The sequence below is a fragment of the Notothenia coriiceps genome, unplaced genomic scaffold (assembly GCF_000735185.1).
Source record: "Notothenia coriiceps isolate Sejong01 unplaced genomic scaffold, NC01 NC01_scaffold00031463, whole genome shotgun sequence".
Lineage (NCBI taxonomy): Eukaryota > Metazoa > Chordata > Actinopteri > Perciformes > Nototheniidae > Notothenia > Notothenia coriiceps.
In genome coordinates this window covers 191,208-209,692 of record NW_011364164.1, presented here as the reverse complement: position 1 = coordinate 209,692, position 18,485 = coordinate 191,208, and the positions used below count along the sequence as shown (strand labels likewise).

General features: G+C 43.3%; 1 protein-coding gene across 1 annotated transcript in view; it reads left to right on the top strand.

Moving 5' to 3' along the window:
• camta1a (calmodulin binding transcription activator 1a) overlaps positions 1 to 18,485 on the top strand; it is a 151,462-nt gene that overhangs the window by 128,149 nt on the left and 4,828 nt on the right. The window contains exons 7-18 of the mRNA XM_010787918.1: positions 159 to 285; positions 1,380 to 1,514; positions 13,012 to 13,199; positions 13,368 to 13,564; positions 13,666 to 13,744; positions 13,902 to 14,253; positions 14,388 to 14,863; positions 15,419 to 15,597; positions 16,222 to 16,465; positions 17,337 to 17,408; positions 17,651 to 17,671; positions 17,802 to 18,001. Coding sequence (XP_010786220.1) covers positions 159 to 285; positions 1,380 to 1,514; positions 13,012 to 13,199; positions 13,368 to 13,564; positions 13,666 to 13,744; positions 13,902 to 14,253; positions 14,388 to 14,863; positions 15,419 to 15,597; positions 16,222 to 16,465; positions 17,337 to 17,408; positions 17,651 to 17,671; positions 17,802 to 18,001 — 2,270 coding nt within the window. The remainder of the gene's footprint in view (positions 1 to 158; positions 286 to 1,379; positions 1,515 to 13,011; positions 13,200 to 13,367; positions 13,565 to 13,665; positions 13,745 to 13,901; positions 14,254 to 14,387; positions 14,864 to 15,418; positions 15,598 to 16,221; positions 16,466 to 17,336; positions 17,409 to 17,650; positions 17,672 to 17,801; positions 18,002 to 18,485) is intronic.

The window sequence follows — 18,485 nt, the reverse complement described above, 5'->3', positions numbered from 1 at the left end:
TTTTCTTCAAGTTTGTATCTTCTTGGTCGAATGCACTTATTGTAAGTCGCTTTGGACAAAAGCGTCAGCTAAATGCAATGTAATGTAATGTAATGCACTTGAAGCTGACTTGGCAGTTGTGTTAAGAGTTTGTTTAAAGCATTTTTCCTGTTTTTCAGGGTGGAGTTAAGGTGCTGATCACTGGGCCTTGGCAGGAGGCCAGCTCCAACTACACCTGCTTGTTTGACCAGATCTCAGTCCCCGCTTCTCTCATCCAACCAGGAGTTCTGCGCTGCTACTGCCCAGGTAAGAAACATCCGAGAAGAAAAGGGACGTTTATGAGGACATTTATCCATCACATTATTCATGTATTGATGAGTTGACTTAACTTGTGCCATTTCACATTTGTTACTTTTCTGCAATAGGCCAATTGCACTCTTCTAAAATACATTTTGGTTTAGTTTATGTTGTTGTTTTTTAGGGTAGGGTTTGCAGAGTTATGGTTTTTATTTCTCCGCACCAATCAATATTTGTGTATTTATCTATCATGTATATTATTAACTTTCCTTTACTAGTTTGAAGTAATAATCTGTAGGTTGAACATATGTATTATCTGGTCAGCAATATTATTTTATTTTCATTATGTTTTTTAACACATATATTTCTAAAGTAAGCAATTGCTTTTTTCAAATTGATGTCAATATTGTGATATTAAACTGAACATTCAAGTCAATCAACAAAAACAATGCAAGTTTAGCACAATGTTAAGCTGTTGCGTACTATTCGGAAAGTTACTGAATGTCTTTGAAACAGTCAAATCAGAATCAGAATCAGAATACCTTTATTAGTCCCACAGAGGGGACATTTGCATCGTTACAGAAGGAAAGACCACAGACAGCTTAATGTTACATATGTTAAAAAAAGTACTAAGTTATCATATAATAAAAAATATAATAAAAGTAAAAAAAAAATACTTTTCAGAATACAAATCCTGTAACAGTTCTTAGGATTTAGCAGCCAGGTATATATTACACAGTTATTAACCGCATTTATATATTGCACATATAGCACATATTGCACATAGTTGATTGGTATTTAGCAGCAAGGGGTGATATAGTCTGTGTTGTGGTGTGTGTAGGGGAGGGGGGGTCTACTAGGGGCTGTGCTGGTTGTACAGATACAAATATGTTTTACTTAAATATATAAAAGATGTCGCAGGTTAAGCTTGATGTGGCATTATGTGAGATGATACTATAATGTTACTGTCATTCTAATGTAGTCTAACGTATGGGATTCAACCCCCCAATTACGAAATGTGACCCTGTCAAATATGACCATATGATATTGATATTCTGTAAATGTTGAATGTACTAAATGTTCATTATCTTCTCCCTCTCCAGCTCACGACACGGGTCTGGTGACGCTACAGGTGTCCGCCAGTAACCAGATCATCTCCAACTCGGTGGTGTTCGAGTACAAGGCCCGCGCTCTTCCTTCACTGCCTTCATCTCAGCACGACTGGCTCTCGCTGGATGGTAGGTCTCTGCTCAGTTTTACCTCCGCTTTGATTCCTTCCCCTGACTCTTTCTCTTGGTCTAGTTTACTTTGGTGTTTTCTCTAATCGTTACTTCTTTATGTAACTCCTGATTCTTCTATCTGGCTCTCCAAATCTCCTGTAGCCTCATTGATTTTGTTAATTATGATTAATGATCTGCTTGACCATCATGCTTTACAAATCCTCTCTCTGGCTTTGCCTAAATCCATTTTGTCACAGCCTAAACAGTCACATGCATTAGCTCTCCCTGGAGACAAACACGACTGCAGGATAATGGTGAATGCTTAGTATACTGAAAGAAGTGTCATTACACCTTTATCCATGTACATAGTAAATGCAACCAATTTATTTCATCCCATATAACATGTAATTGAACTCACACATTGCATGTTCCTTGTCTTTTTTAAATTTCAGATATTATGCTTGGGATGAATTATGGTTGGGATTAGTGTTGTAACATCTCATATTTCAGAAAGACAGGAGTACACAGCTAGAACAGTAACAAGCAGATAATGAGTTGAATGTAAAATATTGTGTCCTGCCATAAAACATGCTGATTCTTTGGTCCTCAGCCAAGCAGAATAAAGGTCATGGATAAATCCTTGGCTTTGGCTGCTTTGGCTGCTTCTACGCAGCATGTGTGGAGGTTGTGTTTGTGAGGTTAAGTAAGAACCTGTTATCAGATTTGTTGGAAAGCACTTTTTCTTTGTAGGGCTGGAAAATAGTCAAGTATTTTACATATGAATATTGAAAACGGTGGTGTTAAGATATGATCAAACCAAATTATTGTTTTGAAAATGCTGAAGAAAAATGCAATTAAAGACTAACTAATGATTTAATTGTATACGTTATACACATGTGAAAGCTTGATGTAATGCAGTGGAACGGTTGATTGGTAATAGTAGTAGTATCACACATGGGGCTTTGCATGGCATTGCTATATTTTTAGGTGTATTAGTATCTGAATAATAGTTGTATTAATATTGTGTTATTGTGTGCCTAGCCCAACTTGGTATAACCCAAGAGAAACTGATTTGAGAGTAACCTTTGCTTTGTTCGATGTTGTGTTGAAAATGTTTCGCTTTGAATTTGCAGTCTGTTGTCGAGATGCGCAACATTTTAAGCGTCATTTTTTGGTCGTATTTTTGTGAAATAAACTGTTATTGTTTCCTCTTGCTTTTGGTATAACCAGCCAATAGGAATGCTGATGTGTTTACAACAGTGCAAAGGAAAAGAAAAAATGTGGGCATTGGTTTCTATGAGTATTTGCAAATGTTTTAAAAATAATAAACGTGTTTTCTTATAGTAACAGAGCTTTAGAGATCAGCACTGTAGAGGTCTTCTAGATGTAATAACATATGCTGCAGGGTTGGCAAGTTTCCATTCTGTTTGAATTCAAATTGAGAATGTGAGTCAGAAGACCTACTCTGGGCATGTTCACCAGAATGTAATGAGTATGTAAGTCTGTGTGTGTGTGTGTGTGTGTGTGTGTGTGTGTGTGTGTGTGTGTGTGTGTGTGTGTGTGTGTGTGTGTGTGTGTGTGTGTGTGTGTGTGTGTGTGGTGCCGGAGAAGCATTGCTGCAGTGCTTGAGCATTGACAGGATAAAGTAGGGCACGGCGAAGCACAGGCTCACAGGACAGCTGCATTGCAGACGGCCCTTGAGGGAGTGGGAGTGAGTAATGGAGAGCTGGCGGCTCCCATACACGGCAGCACCAGTGGATCCCTCCGCCATTCATACCCTACTGCCTCACTGGCTCATTCACAGAACCAGTTAAGGAGGAGCTGACTGTCTCAGGGAAAACACAGCCCACCCAATAGGGTTACTTATATTAACCTCTTGCCTGCCACCACTGCTATTTTGTTTCATGGCAATCTGTGGTCTCTTATTTGAGGATGACCGTGACATTTGGAAATCCACAAATATCATTGACTGTATTGGATGTCTTTACATCCAAGATTTTGGCGGGATTTTAGCTTATTGTTTTTCTGTTGCACCCGGCTATCTCGCCACTGATTTATTTATAAAGAAAGACCGTTTATGGAGAAAAAAAGCATTTGCAGATTGTTCAAAACAGCAAAAAAGAATATGAAAATACATACATAACACTGAGATTGTATGCTTCTTTAATAGAATATGTATACATAAAATATGTTTGCTTTGTTTCATACATTTGTGTACAAATATATAACTCTGTTCAAAATTAATATGATATGGCACCATGTGAGTGTATGTGTGTGACAGAAAGATTAGCCATTGTAAATCGGAATTATTGTTGCTCTTTGTGTTAGTGCTCTGTTCCTGTGTGCCAATCACACATATGATGGATTGTTACTACAATAAATGAGTCCTCCTCTAGGGTCCTTCAGAGCTCAGGGTAGAAGCATGTGTGACCAGCAGCTTCAGGACAACCGCACTGTGATCAGTGACTCTGGTGCAGAGCGCTCTTTTTGGTTAAATAACAGATTATTTTTCTCGGAAAAGTATATGATGCGATCTGTTGGTCATTGTTTACCCCTTGCAATCGCAGATAAATGCATTTACCCTCGGTGATATCTAGACCATAACTCATTTCAGAAGTAGGGCAGGATGTAATCACTTGGACACAGTGGATCACATCGATAATGTCCACAGTCTGGAAGCACAGCAGGAGAAGAATGAAGTGCTCCACATCGAACGGAATAATGAAAGCAATTCATGTAGTTTCCCTCTTTTAAAAACACTATTCCTGTTCCCTAACGTGATTGTACAGTCTCTTGCTCTTAAACCCTCTCAGTCAGTCACCTGATTAACTATAGGCTGTTTACATTACGCGCCATACGTGCAATGTTTAGTCTGCGGTGTGCTGTAGAGCTTTGAGAGTTTTTTCTCCCATGGAAGACTCACTGTGCTATGATGTGCTAATGGCACAGCTGCCTGCCTGCCTTGATTTGTCATAATGCAGAGTGGGGGAAGGGGCGCTTTTCTCTGCAGCACTGCAGGTACGGAGCCATGGGCAAGACAGAAATAAGCTGTCGGAGCTGCAGAGCACTCATCGTGCGCCCCAATAAGTCCCTGAGCTCTGATCCCAGCACCCGATCCTGGAGGGGTTCGCTGCGAACTGCCAAAAAAGAGCCCCGCATAGCGGCATACCGACTGTTAGTGTTAAAGGGAGCGTATACAGCTCTGACTCCGAGTCTAAGTACACCGGCGTGACAAACAGCAGACCGTTTACACACAATGCAGGAGCGGAGGAGTGGGCGTGTTTGGGTAAACATGGTAAACTACCGCAAACACAACACGATTTACTGTCAGACGGCAGCTAGGCTGGGAGAAAGCGAATCCACTCGTGTTTTGAAAGATTGGACCGACTTTTCCGCGGTCTGGGAGACACTCCGCGCAGACGCACCAAAATAAGAGCAACACGCGTCGAGAGTAGATCTATTTGACAGTCAATGCTTGTTTATATTATCAAAACTGGGTAAATAAGCAATATTAATACGATAATGGCAAGCTTTTAGGAGAAGGAGCAGGGCTCAAGGAGGCAAACGGGAATTAGGGCGTCTGTTTACCGGCGGCACGTGCACACAACGTTTCCTAGCAGCGGTATTTGTCATTTTACCGCAGGCTGGGATAGCAGCGACTACTAGAAACACAAGGAAAGTGTGTGTGAGAGGAAAGAAGTGAAGAGAAGGAGGGGGCTATTAGAGGAAGAAGAGTAGTGAGTGGTCTTCCTCTCTCTCTCCTCACGTCGCTCTCTTCCCTCACTTTGTTCTATTGTTGACGAGTACTCTAGAGATTGATATTCAGTCTACACCAAGGATTATATTTTTACTGTTTCCTCCGTGTAACAGCATGCAGTAGCCTGACCGTCAGGCTGTGGGGGCAAAACTGCAGTTTGAGTGAAATACAGCTTTGGTTGGACTTCTTTGGGTCAGGATGCCTGTGAATGACACCTGCGTTTCCTAAAAGACAAAAGAGGCAGTGTTCTTTGGCTTTGAGGTGGACTCTACAAATGGAAAATAAGATAGAAGGTTAGAAGTGTTAAGTTTAACCTATGGATGTAGTGCTGTGCTGTGCTGTGTTTGTGTTGTGCTGTCTGTGCCTTCCTCGTGAAGAAGTTGAAGTTACACGTTTCTTCGAACATGCTTAGTTGTTTGTAAATGTATTCCATGTGTCTGTACGGTAGCGGAGTTTTACAGAAATACTCTTTTTAAGCTACATGCTTTCTTTAAGTGTTTCATGTGAGTCTGCCTCATTGCAGAGCAATAGTTGACGTTGATAGTAGCCAACTCCTGACTCACGACTCAACCCTTATTAAACACTCCTCAGGACTCCTTCAGAGACAAAGAAAACGTAGATTATGGTTCATTGCATTTTGATTAGCATAATAAGTTATACTTAGAGCTCTCGTGTGACTGTTTTTCCAAGTCTGCTAGTTTTGGCACAAATCCTCCTCCCGCATTTAGGAATGAATGACTCTTTGTAGACAGTTTTAGTCTGTTGGGTCTGTTGAACTATATGTCCGCAGTCTCTCAGGCTGGTGTCCTTAAACTACCAGATGCGAGTGCTGCTTCACGTGTTGTTCAAAGTGTGGTAGCGCATTAGAGTGCTGTCGCATCCCTAAGTGCTGCCCAGGTTATCGGGGCCAGCGAGTCGCAGCTGAAATATACATACTGTTATTTATTTGTTCAAAACACACATAGTTGATATTGCAATGAAGACCACTGTTATAAACAGCATTTGCTAATCAAACAGTAAATATAGTGTGGATTTAAAAGGTTCAGCAGTGAGTGCTGCCGCTGAGCGTTTCAGCACCACAGATCTGTGAACAGCAACTGCACTGTAACCCTGTTCAGTGTTCCAACTTTGCTCTGGTTGAGCGCTTTCCCTCACTACTTAAAGTAACAGCATTGCATATATACATGTATGTACCTGTTGCTCCTCTTTGAGCAACATAGTGTAACCTTTCAAAAAACTGTGAAAGACTCTATACACACCAAAGTTGAAAAGTCCTTCAGAATATATCTGAAAGAGGGTTTGTGAATCACCACAGTTATTTTGCATGCTCACACACAGTGGGTCTTAATACCCCTGTTTACGTGTGTGTGTGTGTGTGTGTGTGTGTGTGTGTGTGTGTGTGTGTGTGTGTGTGTGTGTGTGTGTGTGTGTGTGTGTGTGTGTGTGTGTGTGTGTGTGTGTGTGTGTGTGTGTGTGAGAGAGACCGTTATGACTTTAAACACTGACTATCTATCTAGGTGTATTGGTTCATGTATGATAGTACTGTAGTTGTTGTAGTTAAACATTAGCGATAGTAGTTGTGCTAGAAACAGCAGCTGCTACGTGGAAATGCTCACACATAAAGGTTGTGGCATGCCCTAGACAGAAGTTTTAAAGAGATAGTTAAAGAGGAAGAGTTGTTTAGAGAGAGAGCAACATTTCTGACTTCTTTTGTTGAATCCTGTTATAATATGTCCTTGTTTTACAGTAATTCAATGCTTCTCATTTTACCATAATAGAAACAAAAACAGTCACAGCTTGTCCATCTAATGTAATCCAGTATAGTAGTTCATGAAGCTAACAGTATCACATGTAGTTTGTGGTGCGTCTGTCAAATTGGTGTCAGTTAATGCCTTGGGGAATATTTAAATATATAGATTGTGGTTGGCATTAGGTTACATCATCGTATGCATCAAAATCTGTCTGTGCTGTGTTTTCATATAGACATCACATTGTCCACATTTGTGCTAACAGGCCCCAGTCTGCTCGTAAACTGTAGCACAAGGGGATCATTTCATGTTCTGTATTCTTAGCTAGTTGTGCAGTATATTAATAACTATCATCTAGGGAAACTACTTATTTTATGTTTTGTTGTAAGTAGTTTGTCTTAAGTGGGCCAGTCTGCTAATGGGCTTATTAAATCCAGATTCACTGTTCATGCTGTGCAGTTGTATCCCTCTGAGCTGTCATAAAACCCAATTAGATGAAATGGGGTAATACACCTGTCCTTATACTAAGCATACATTATGCCTTATTCAAGATAAAAGTGGTCTCTGTGTCTTTCCAATCATCATCCTGTCCACATATGGACATTTTAATTATCGTAAGAGTTTGATAAACCATAAATATGATTCCAGTTTGTGCCAAAAGACAGAAATATATTTTTGTTACATTGTTGAGAAAGATTTTGAGGAAATTGGGGGACAAGCATATAATCATGTGAATGCATTTAACTGTGTTGTCTTTCTATATATGGAGAGTTTTGGAGACATCCTGTCCCTGTGGTGTCGTATATCAGATTGATTCATCTTTGACATTATTTGTTCCACTCATCTGTCATTTGCACTCCTGCCTGTAGCTGACGTGTCAAGCAGTATATAGTTGTTTATGCAAATCAGAAGCTAATAATATTTACTCGTTACTGTATTGTCAATCTATAAAAAGATCAAACTACCCACCCTGCTTTCCAAGGCAAAAAGCCAATACTGTGTTACTCTCTTAGTGTGATGGGGGTTGACAGTAAGTCCCAATGGTGTTCATTCTTGGCATTTTACCCTTAATATGACACAATGTATCTATCCACCTTTCAGACTGCATTTATATTGACCTATATAGTTGGACAAATGCTAGTAGGTTAAGAGCTGCTTCACCATTATGGCAGACCAGAGAAGTATCATTCATGCATTGTGACCTTTTGTTTGCGGGCATTAAAATGCTGTTTGTGCTTGAGAATCAATTCTATGCGTGAACAATGGTGGGGCAGAATTATCTGGCAGGACATATTGCAAGTGGTCCACCTGTTGCTGTATTAATTCAGTAAAACCCTGCAATAGAGAAGAGATGATGCTTTCATCTTTTGGCTTAACTTTAAAATCAAATGAAAAATGTTGGCATCAAAGAAAAGTGTCTTGTGGTGTAATGACTTTGTTGTGTGCAACACCAGCTATAAGAAAGTGTTCCCACTGACACAACAATCCCCTTACAGAGAGAAATGAACAACGCTGTTGTTTCTCTGTAGAGAAGGCATTTTTCCTCCAGGTGATTCCATTGCCACCGTCCAAAGACATGTAGGTTTGGTGAATTGGAAGCTAAAAGTGTCTGGATGTGAAGATGAAGGACATTTTGAGTTTATCTGTTAGCCTGGATCGGATGGACAGATTGACGACCTTTCCAGGGTGTACCCCTCATCTCTCCCGCCCCCCACGACCCTGAACAGCATAAGCCATATAACAGATGGATGGATAGATAGCATCCTCAAATTGATTTGATGCCATAAGAACAAAAATATGTCTCTGGGGCATATACAATACCTTTTTTTTTTTAACTATTTAAACTCTTCTGTTATAGCTCTGCTAACAAGAATAAAAAGAAAAAATAACTAAAGATGGAAACCATTTCAACTCGTTACTCTATATATATATATATAAAGTTATGTCAGGCTTTAATCAACCGACAGCCGTGTGTTCCAGCTGCGAGGGCTGCTGCCAGATGGCCTGGCCCCTTCCCCTGCACGGTCACAAATACCAGCCCCTGTCAGTCAGCTCACACAGAGACTCAGAGGGTGGCTGGCCTCTGGTCTTTCTGCCGGGAAACATGTGGGGAGTTGCCTGGCTGCAGAGCGATAATGAGGTCCAGCACTATACTTGATTGGCATGAACACAACCAGAGGTTTAGAAGTGAGCATTAAAGATGTCCTCCCTCACTCTTTTAGAAGTTCACTATTTGAATAACCCTACTCCTGTCTCCTCAGCTCACTTCACCTTGTCCTTTTATTTCCTGCTGTCTTCCTCCTCTCTTCAGCCTTTTCTCCCTCCCTCTGTGCTCCTCAATGCTCAGCCCTGTCCTTCCTTCCACTATCCGTCTGTATATCAGCCTGTCTCATCAAGAGCTGCTGTCATGTCCTAGAGATGAGGCAAATCACGTGGGGCAGGGCTTTGACGTTGTTTGGGTTATGACCCAATGCAGCTTCCCTCAGTGTCCTTTCAGAGAAGCTAATATGAAGCAACAGCAGAGCCACACAGAGCAATCACCAGTTAGCGCAGAAAAAAAAAAAAAAGATATGCTATGGCTATAGTGCAGCACTCACTACTGATGTGTGACTTTCCCCGTGGTGCCCAGTTTCTTAATCTGTATGAAGGGTCCGGGTCACGGGCCAGTGTCTGGTGGGTCCATGATGACAACACTAGTCATTTATTAAAAATGAGCGCCGGTCTCAAGGCAAGCTACGCAATTATTCATTTGGGTTATATCGGTCATGAAAGTCCGAGACCTCTTGCCACAGAGTATTAGGTTTGAGCTTTTCCACAATATAGATGTGTAATGTTCCATTTTTAGCCAAGGCAACTGTCACCCTATTAAAAGACCTGAAGTGTGGTGTTTTCCCATCCTCTCCAGGCTTTCGTCCCAGAGGTGAGAGGTTTTCCTCTCACTTCAGATGGGAGACGAATTAGGTCATCTTTTAGCAGAACATTCACTGATATTTCACTAAGAAAATGTACTTTTATTGTCATGTGACAGACTGTACCGAAAAAAATACTTCTTAGCTTTTTTCATTCAAATAACATTTTTAGTGGTTACATTATTTTTCAGTATAAGTTTGCTTTGGTTCGGCACAATTTCTATAATACAATGTTTCATTTAAATGTATCTGAGTTGTATTAGTTGAAATGACAGAAAAGACAACTAGACGCTTTACAGTACAACCCACAACAGATATGAGGTAGATATACTTGTGAGAAAATGTATGGAACTTAAAAGTCAGTATAGTTTTTTGTTCAGGATTCTGAATTCTAACAATTTTCAATTGGTTAGTTAGCAAGGGTCAAAGTCCTGTAGGTGAATACATCACCAATAGGGGAAGATGTAAAATAAATCTCCACAAGCAACTAGACTTGACTTATCGGAGAAACTTTACTTTGCATTAAAAATACTATTTGTGTTATGACAGCTGTAAGTTTACACCCATCAGCTTTCATTAAAGTGTTTTCAATATATTTAGCGGTGGTCTGCTATGTCTTTACTGCTTTTTAAACAGCGCGTCTGCCCTAAATGTTCGAGTGACCACGTCTGCTGCCACTCACCGTCACAAGGGAGTAAACCGGAGAGTGGGAGGGCGTTCACATCGTCACAGTGTTGTTACAGTTCTGTGTGGCTGTTCGCTTTCCATGTCTCCTCCCTCTCCCCTCCCACTCGTCTCTTCCCCCATCCTCCCTCTGCAGTGGACGTGTATCGCATTTGGAGCAGCAGGCAGCAGGTGGAGATGACATCATCTGCACTGCAGCACACTGCAGCACTGGGTCTGAACAAAGACATGTCAGCCTACCGCTAACTATCCCCCTCCTCTCTCTCTCCCTGTCTCTCTCTTTCTCTCTCTCCATCTTGCCATCTACACCCCCCACCCCCATGTCAGCCAGAGGGAGAGGGAGAGCATAGCCTTGTACCAAGTCAGGTTGTTGTGCTGTGACCTATCTCAACCTTCTGACTCCCCTCCTGACACCAGCACTCAGGCTCTCAAATGTTCACCTCACCTGTTTACACAAGTCAAGATGGATCCCACATAGGACGAAGCACTAAAAGCGCTCCAAGCTTTTTTCCTTCTTGATAAGAGAGTGACGACTGATCTGACTGCAGACTCACGTAGACAGTCTACGGCACACACCAGGATTGAAGGCAGAAGCCTCGGTGTTGTCCACCCGGAGATTCACAGTGCAGCATGTTGTCACAGAAAGCACACATCTACCAGCTAGTGACATTATGTTTGTCTGTCCAATGATAGCAGTTACTTGACCTCTTTTACAGCGGCTTATAGGAGGTCTGACTGTGACATTAGCTCCCCATGGCGCAAATGTCACCAGGTCGTGCTGTGAAGGCTCCCCACTTAGAGTCATTAGGTCCTTACCTACGGCGTCAACACTGAGAAAAGAGAGTAGGCCAAGTACACAACAGAACAGCAAAGAAGATTTATGGACTCTATTTTTTCATTGTTTGCCTTTCTCTCTCCATTTTTTTTGCTTGAGTCCTTCCCCTCCCCTTCATCAATAAGCCAATAGCACGCAGGCAGACCATACACACACAGCCATGATCCTGTCGCCTAGTTACCGCTCGGCAGCAGGTTGCCACAGAAACGGCCTCATAGCGGCTAAATGGGGAATGCTAATGCAGTCTTCTATACTCCCTGCTGCAGTGGGCTCTCTGCGCCCATCCCATTCCACTGTGTGTGTGTGTGTGTGTGTGTGTGTGTGTGTGTGTGTGTGTGTGTGTGTGTGTGTGTGTGTGTGTGTGTGTGTGTGTGTGTGTGTGTGTGTGTGTGTGCGTGCGCGTGCGTGTGTGTGCGTGTGCATCGTGCGTGTGCATCGTGTGCGTGTGTTTAGGTGAGTGTTATTGGGGGTCTCTGTAAACCTTGGTGTCTTGTAATCTTAGATACACGTATTGCAACAGGTTCAACATTGCAGTATTTTTAAGTGTATGGACCTTTTACTATGACTTACTCAAAAACATTGAATTGTGAACAAATAGTACTTGGTGATGTCACACAGTCTGCCAAGTTTCATAGTTACACCCTGTCTGTTTCACTAATTGAAATACATTTAAGTCTTTTGAAGTCACTTGCTCTGTCCTCTCCTCCGAGGCATTTAATTAATAATATGTCCTCTATTTTGACAAGGCTGAGAACCTGAGCAGAAAACTGTACTGACTGACGAAGCGCACACAAAAGGAGTTGCCTTCTATGCAGCGTGTAAACACTTTAAACTTTTATGCACCTCCATCCATCTTAATGTAAAGAAAGGCTGGGTTTTCAAGGAGTCTGGATAGGTGATTGATTCTGTACTGTGAACTTCTCAGTCCTCCTACCGTACAGACTCATAGTACGGGGGTGGGATGGGAGTCTTGGCCACAATAGGCTATACTTAATCAGCTGGAGAGGGCCCTCAGCTGTACACTCCCTCCAGAGCGTGTCTGAAGCCCTTTGGGAAAGGGTGGACACATTTAACATGCCCCCACTCATTAGCCAATCATTCAACCTGTATTAGTGTGTCGGGGCTGTGTTTGATTGGTGAGGCAGGAGTTCTGTGATGGCAGCCATTAGCAGATGATTGATAGGCTCGAAAGGTTATTTTAGTAAAGCCAATGTTTTGATGAAGATAATGATTGATGCTATTGTTTTCACTCACACTCTGGGGAGATTAATAATGATTATAATGTTACAGCTGAAAGTAAGATATTAACTTGCCATCAGCTTTGCAGTATCTCAGAAAGAGGCTAATGCATTTGTTCCCTTAATGGTTGATTGTACGCCTCATGATGCTAAGCCCCAAGTCACTGCGACAGTCTTAGTGCTGCTCAGAGCAACATATTTGGTGCAGCTTGTGGTGCATACTGTGTGATCATTTGTCTTGTCAGGACACAGTGTTGTTTGTGCTGGTAATAGCAAAGACAGCCATTTTTTTCTGCACACTGGATGCTGACGTGTTCTTCTCCTGTGTCCCACTGTTTGCCTAGATAACCAGTTCAGAATGTCTATCCTGGAGCGCTTGGAGCAGATGGAGAGGAGGATGGCGGAGATGGCCAGCCACCAGCAGTCGAGCAGTGCAGGGAGCGGCGGAGCTGGGGGAGGAACAGGGGGAGGGGGAGGAGGAGGAGGAGGGGGAGGAGGAGGTGGAAGCAACAACAACAACAGCCAGTCACAGGTAAAATGCCACATGACGTTACTCATGTGTTGTGAAAAAATGTGACATCACTCAGGAAGCATATTGAGTTTTTGTCATAACAAAAGTACTGTAAAACAACATGTACATTATGATGTGATTGAGGCGTATACAACTAACAACAATGATTTGCTCTCTTGTTTATGTTAGTGTTTATCCGCTCAGACGCAGGCCAGCAGCTCCTTTGAGAGCCGTGTGGTGGTGGTCTGTGAGAAGATGATGAGCAGAGCTTGCTGGGCCAAGTCCAAACATTTGATCCACTCCAAGACCTTCAGAGGCATGACGCTCCTTCACCTGGCTGCAGGCCAAGGCTACGCCACCCTCATCCAGACACTCATCAAGTGGCGGTGAGAACAAAATACTCTGCCTAATGGCACTTTGGTTTGTAATTGGTGTGCACCACACTAAATAGCAGCACGATACTAATTGTTTTCTCTCTTCCTTCCAGCACTAAACATGCTGATAGTATTGATTTGGAGTTAGAAGTGGACCCTCTCAATGTAGATCACTTCTCCTGCACACCCCTGGTAAGAGAGCTGAAGTTAATACTTTTAGAGCGGAACATCCCAGTTTATGTGATGCGCAACCTGCAGTTGGTGTAGATTTGTTACAATCTGGTGTAATGAAACCCTTTAACCCTGTTTTCCTTTGCCACTTTCTCTTATTTGTCTGTTTTCCCTCCAGATGTGGGCCTGTGCACTGGGTCACCTGGAGGCAGCAGTGGTCCTGTATAAATGGGACAGACGTGCCCTAGCTATCCCAGATTCTCTGGGTCGCTTACCCCTCTCAATCGCCCGATCTCGTGGCCATACCAAATTGGCTGAATGTTTGGAGCAGCTACAAAGGGAAGAGCAGCAGTCACCAGCCCCTCTACCACCCACACCTCGCATGTCTTTCTCTCCCGCCCCCGAAGCCCCCACCACAGACAGCTGGATGGTCAGCTGGGCAAACAACAGTGGAGTGGCACCTAGCGGCAAGAAAGGGTGTCCTGCCACAACAACAACAACAGCATCCAGCGCCACAAGCCTCAATCCAGGCCAGTACAGTGCTCTCTGTCTCTTACTGTACACTAGTTAAGCCGATTACCTTATATAAGTCACTGACTGGGAAATCCCTTACTTTGTTAGTGTGTTATGTAACTAATTTCTACGACTATTGTGTTTTTTGCAGACTTGAGAAGACCAAGGTCAGAGCCCTCCAACTACTACAGCAGCGAGTGCCAAAGAGACCTCCCGCAAGCTAAAAAGCATAAACCCAACCCAGAACTGTTTCAGAATCGGCCTGACAAGGCCATGTCTGTTCCTCTGAGCCTGGAGCAGCAACAGCTCCACAAGCTGTCCTCTAGCCCGAAGAGCCTGTCGTCAGAGGGCCTTAGCTCAGAAAAGGGCCTGTCTACAGGAGGCAGCACAGGGACAACCAGATGGACCTCCAGAGAGAGTTTCTCCAGCAGCGGCATGGGGAGGAAGGCGTCGGGGGTCAGTGGAGGCAGCAGCCTGGGGAAGGAGAAGCTGGTCAACCGGTTGCGTCAGCGGGAACAGCTAGGCATGCTGGTGATGGCTGACAGAGAAATGGCTGATGCAGAACTGTTATCCTATCGGGAAGATCTGGAGAACCAGGACTGTCTCACACAGATGGATGACCTGCAGGTGAGAACAAGCATCTGTCCGCCAAATGTGTGGAACTTGTTTCTAGTATAGCTGCAGATAAAAGGTTCAGATAATGTGGGCAACATTTATTTTGCAATTATTTTACTTCTAACTAATTTCACTTTTAAACTATTACAATCTGCAGTATGGTTATTTTAGTGGCAATTCTAGATTTTAATTGGACTCAACCGCACTACGCCTCCTATTTAATGTCCATCTTCTGCAATGGGTAGGCGGCATGCACCAGGCCAACATGGCACTCTGTCGATGACCATCACTGCATAATAAACTCTCTATTGATCCACTTCCATAGCCAAGGGATTCTTAAAGCCATCCATCTAAGTCTAACTACTCCTCCAACAGATGAAGTGCTGGATTAGGAATTCCAGCCTCCAACAGAATCACTCATCTTTATTCTAGCCCATTTGCATTAAATCTAAGATTTTAGACACATGGCCAAACTATTATACCTGCCTACAGTGGGCACATGTACAGTCATTAAATTGACAAAGTGGGTCCTATCCTCATTCATCTTCGTCTGTCCCAACAAAACAGGCCAATATGATGACTCTGGCAGAGCACATCATTGAAGCAACGCCAGAGAGAATCAAAAGGGAGAACTTCACCGCAGTGGACTCTGTGCCCTTAGACACGTCAGGGGTCACCAACACCATGAACTGGCTGGCTAACTACCTTGGAGACGTAGAACAGTTGCCAAGCATCCTACACCTGAGGTAAGGAGCACGGTGGGCCAGGGAATCGCAGATATACATATTGCATTGCCAGTGTGTGGGTGTGTACAGTATGTGTGTCCTCCTCACTGCATTCATCCTTGTTTCTATGGTTGTTATATTCTATTATATGGTTGTTATACCTGTTATTGTCCAACAAATGGGTGGACAGTCATAAAGAACAACATGAATAAGTCATTTATTTATGCATTGCGCTGCCAAGTCAGAGTAAAACTGAATTTTGGTGTACGGTATGTGCTGTTAAACATATTATTTATATTTAGCATTATACCACAACAAACCAGTGGGGTGGCAATTTGGGTGTTTTCTTTGATTGAGGTTACTGTGGCTCAGGATTGCATATATGTCAGTGTTTGGATTATAAACTAATAATAAAAACATTTTATAATCAGTTGTTAACCTGCTTTATCTGGCTGGTTCTTAATTCTTACCTTGCACTCATCAATACTGTAGTAATACAACAATATGCACAAGTTAGATATACAAGTTGATCATAAGGTTCGGGTTTAGTTTAAGCTTGCTAATCACTGCCTGCTTCATTCCTACACTTAACAGGAAGAAGAAGGAGTCTAAAATACAATAACATTTATCCTTTTCTGTCCGTAGATCTCTGTATAATGAACCCCTGACCCCATCGTCCAACCCCAGCCTCAGTCCTGGGGGGTCTCCACTGAGAGAGGGGCCCCTGGAAAGGTCTACTCTCCCCTCCCCTGCTGACTGGAGTGAGTTCATCAACGCCTCCAACAGCAAGGTGGAGCGAGACCTGGCCCAGCTGACTCTGTCTGACCCCGAGCAGAGAGAGCTGTACGAGGCCGCCCGCCTAGTCCAAACTGCCTTCCGCAAGTACAAGGTACAGGCCCGGCGCTCAGCTGCCATATGCTGTGTGTACAGCAGCCCGCAGTGACAGGGCTGCACTGTTAGGAGTGGTATTATTAGATGATTTTGTGTTTGTTTATTTGAGAGATGTACAAGGGTTTTGTTTGGTCCCAAGCCGTAAAGCTCTGATTTCTGCAGTAAAGTTCAGGGTTGTGAGACGGTTCATTCGTCTGGGAATGTACTGTTTGCTCAATTTTATTCACATTTTCCTTCCTCTACCTCTGTCTCATTCTCTGTTCCTCTGCTCACATACACATTACAACATGAACAGAAATGTATCCGAATATGTCCCTGTGGTTTCAGCATGGGAAGGTGCCTTGAGCAGAGCATGGCCTTGCTTAGAGGAACGACTGCACTGTCCCCCTTTATCCCCGCTCCAATTAGACATAATTAAGCTTATGTTCTTCTCCTCTCGCTTTCTCTCTCTCTCTCCCTCTCTTAGTTAGGTGTATGGAGCCTGCTACTGCCTGTTTCAAACTAGCTCTCCACACACCAGTCCTCTCCCCCTGCCCGATCCCATTCCTCAACTCGCTCCCTGCCCCCCGGCTACTTTTAATGAGTTTTCATATGACAAACTGTTCGCTGTCATTTGCAGTCATCTGTTATGCCTGTCTAGCAGCTGATTCTGAGGTGGACCGTTGCCTCCGGGTCGCCTGACAGTTCACCTCCTCCCCCCCGCTGCTCATGTGGGGGGCAGTTCACCGGGGGTGGACTCGTGCCATGGTGGCATTCACTTGCCTCTACCGGGAGACCCAAAGGGAGACTTAACAGAGCCACCAATATCCTTTGTGGCAAATGCAGGTGCAATTGTGACCTCTGACCTGTCCTACTTTACTCTCCTACAGGGGCGGCCGCTCCGAGAGCAACAGGAAGTAGCTTCTGCTGTCATTCAACGTTGTTACAAGAAATACAAACAGGTAGGCACCTCCAAAGCATTGAGGTGTTCCTGATATGGTAATACGTGGTTTTGTTTACAGGTTTGAATGTAATTAGTCTATATGATAGTCTTTTGGGAGGAAGATAACAACATGAGTTAACTATCTGAAGCCTCCTAAATACATTTAATTAAACTTTTTATCATTTTTAAACTCAACAGACTTTTTGAGTATAGAGTATTTTAGTGCATCACTCACAATATTTCCTTTTTTCTGTTTGCAAGCTAACATGGATAGCCTTGAAGGTAACTTTTTTTCACTACAAGCAGCTGAATTAATTGCCAAACATTAGGTTGTGTTATTTGACTACAGTTTGAACTTCGTAGCACTATGGCACTCAGCAAAGCTTGACACGCTGTTCTTTCTCGTTGGCAGTATGCACTTTATAAGAAGATGACGCAGGCCGCCATCCTTATCCAGAGTAAATTCCGCAGCTACCACGAGCAGAAGAAGTTCCAGCAGAGCAGGAAGGCTGCTGTGCTCATTCAGCAATACTACCGCAGCTATAAGGAGTTTGGCAGGCTGAAGCCCCACCACCGCGGGGCGGCTGCTGCCCTGGTGCAGCACAAACTGAGGTAGACACATCCTATAAGCCAGAAACTGAAATACTAAAGAAACTACTACATTTTATTAAAGGTCCCTTATTATACTAATTTTCAACAATATATTATAGGTCTCAGATGTATACAAAACATGTCTCTGAAGTGTTTGGCTCCAAACACCAAACAGATCATTGCAGCATCCCATAATCCCCTCTGTTTCAGCCCTGCTTCAAAAGTGCTGATTCTCTGTCTGTTACTTTAGATGAAAATAAGGAGCCCCTCCCCACGCCCCNAACATCCCGATAGCAATGAATATCTGAAGTGCTTTGACAGTAAAGGTCATCTGTGGAAGCCGTGGTACTGTAAAAAGCACGACCAATCATCTGAGCCGGCCCGGGTAAAATAACTAGATGGCCTACCTGCCTGTCAGCCTTCCATCTGTGCACAAACTTATCTCGTGCCCTCATTGGTCATGTGCGCGTTCGTGTGTGTTGGAGGAGGGGCTCTGTAAGGAAGT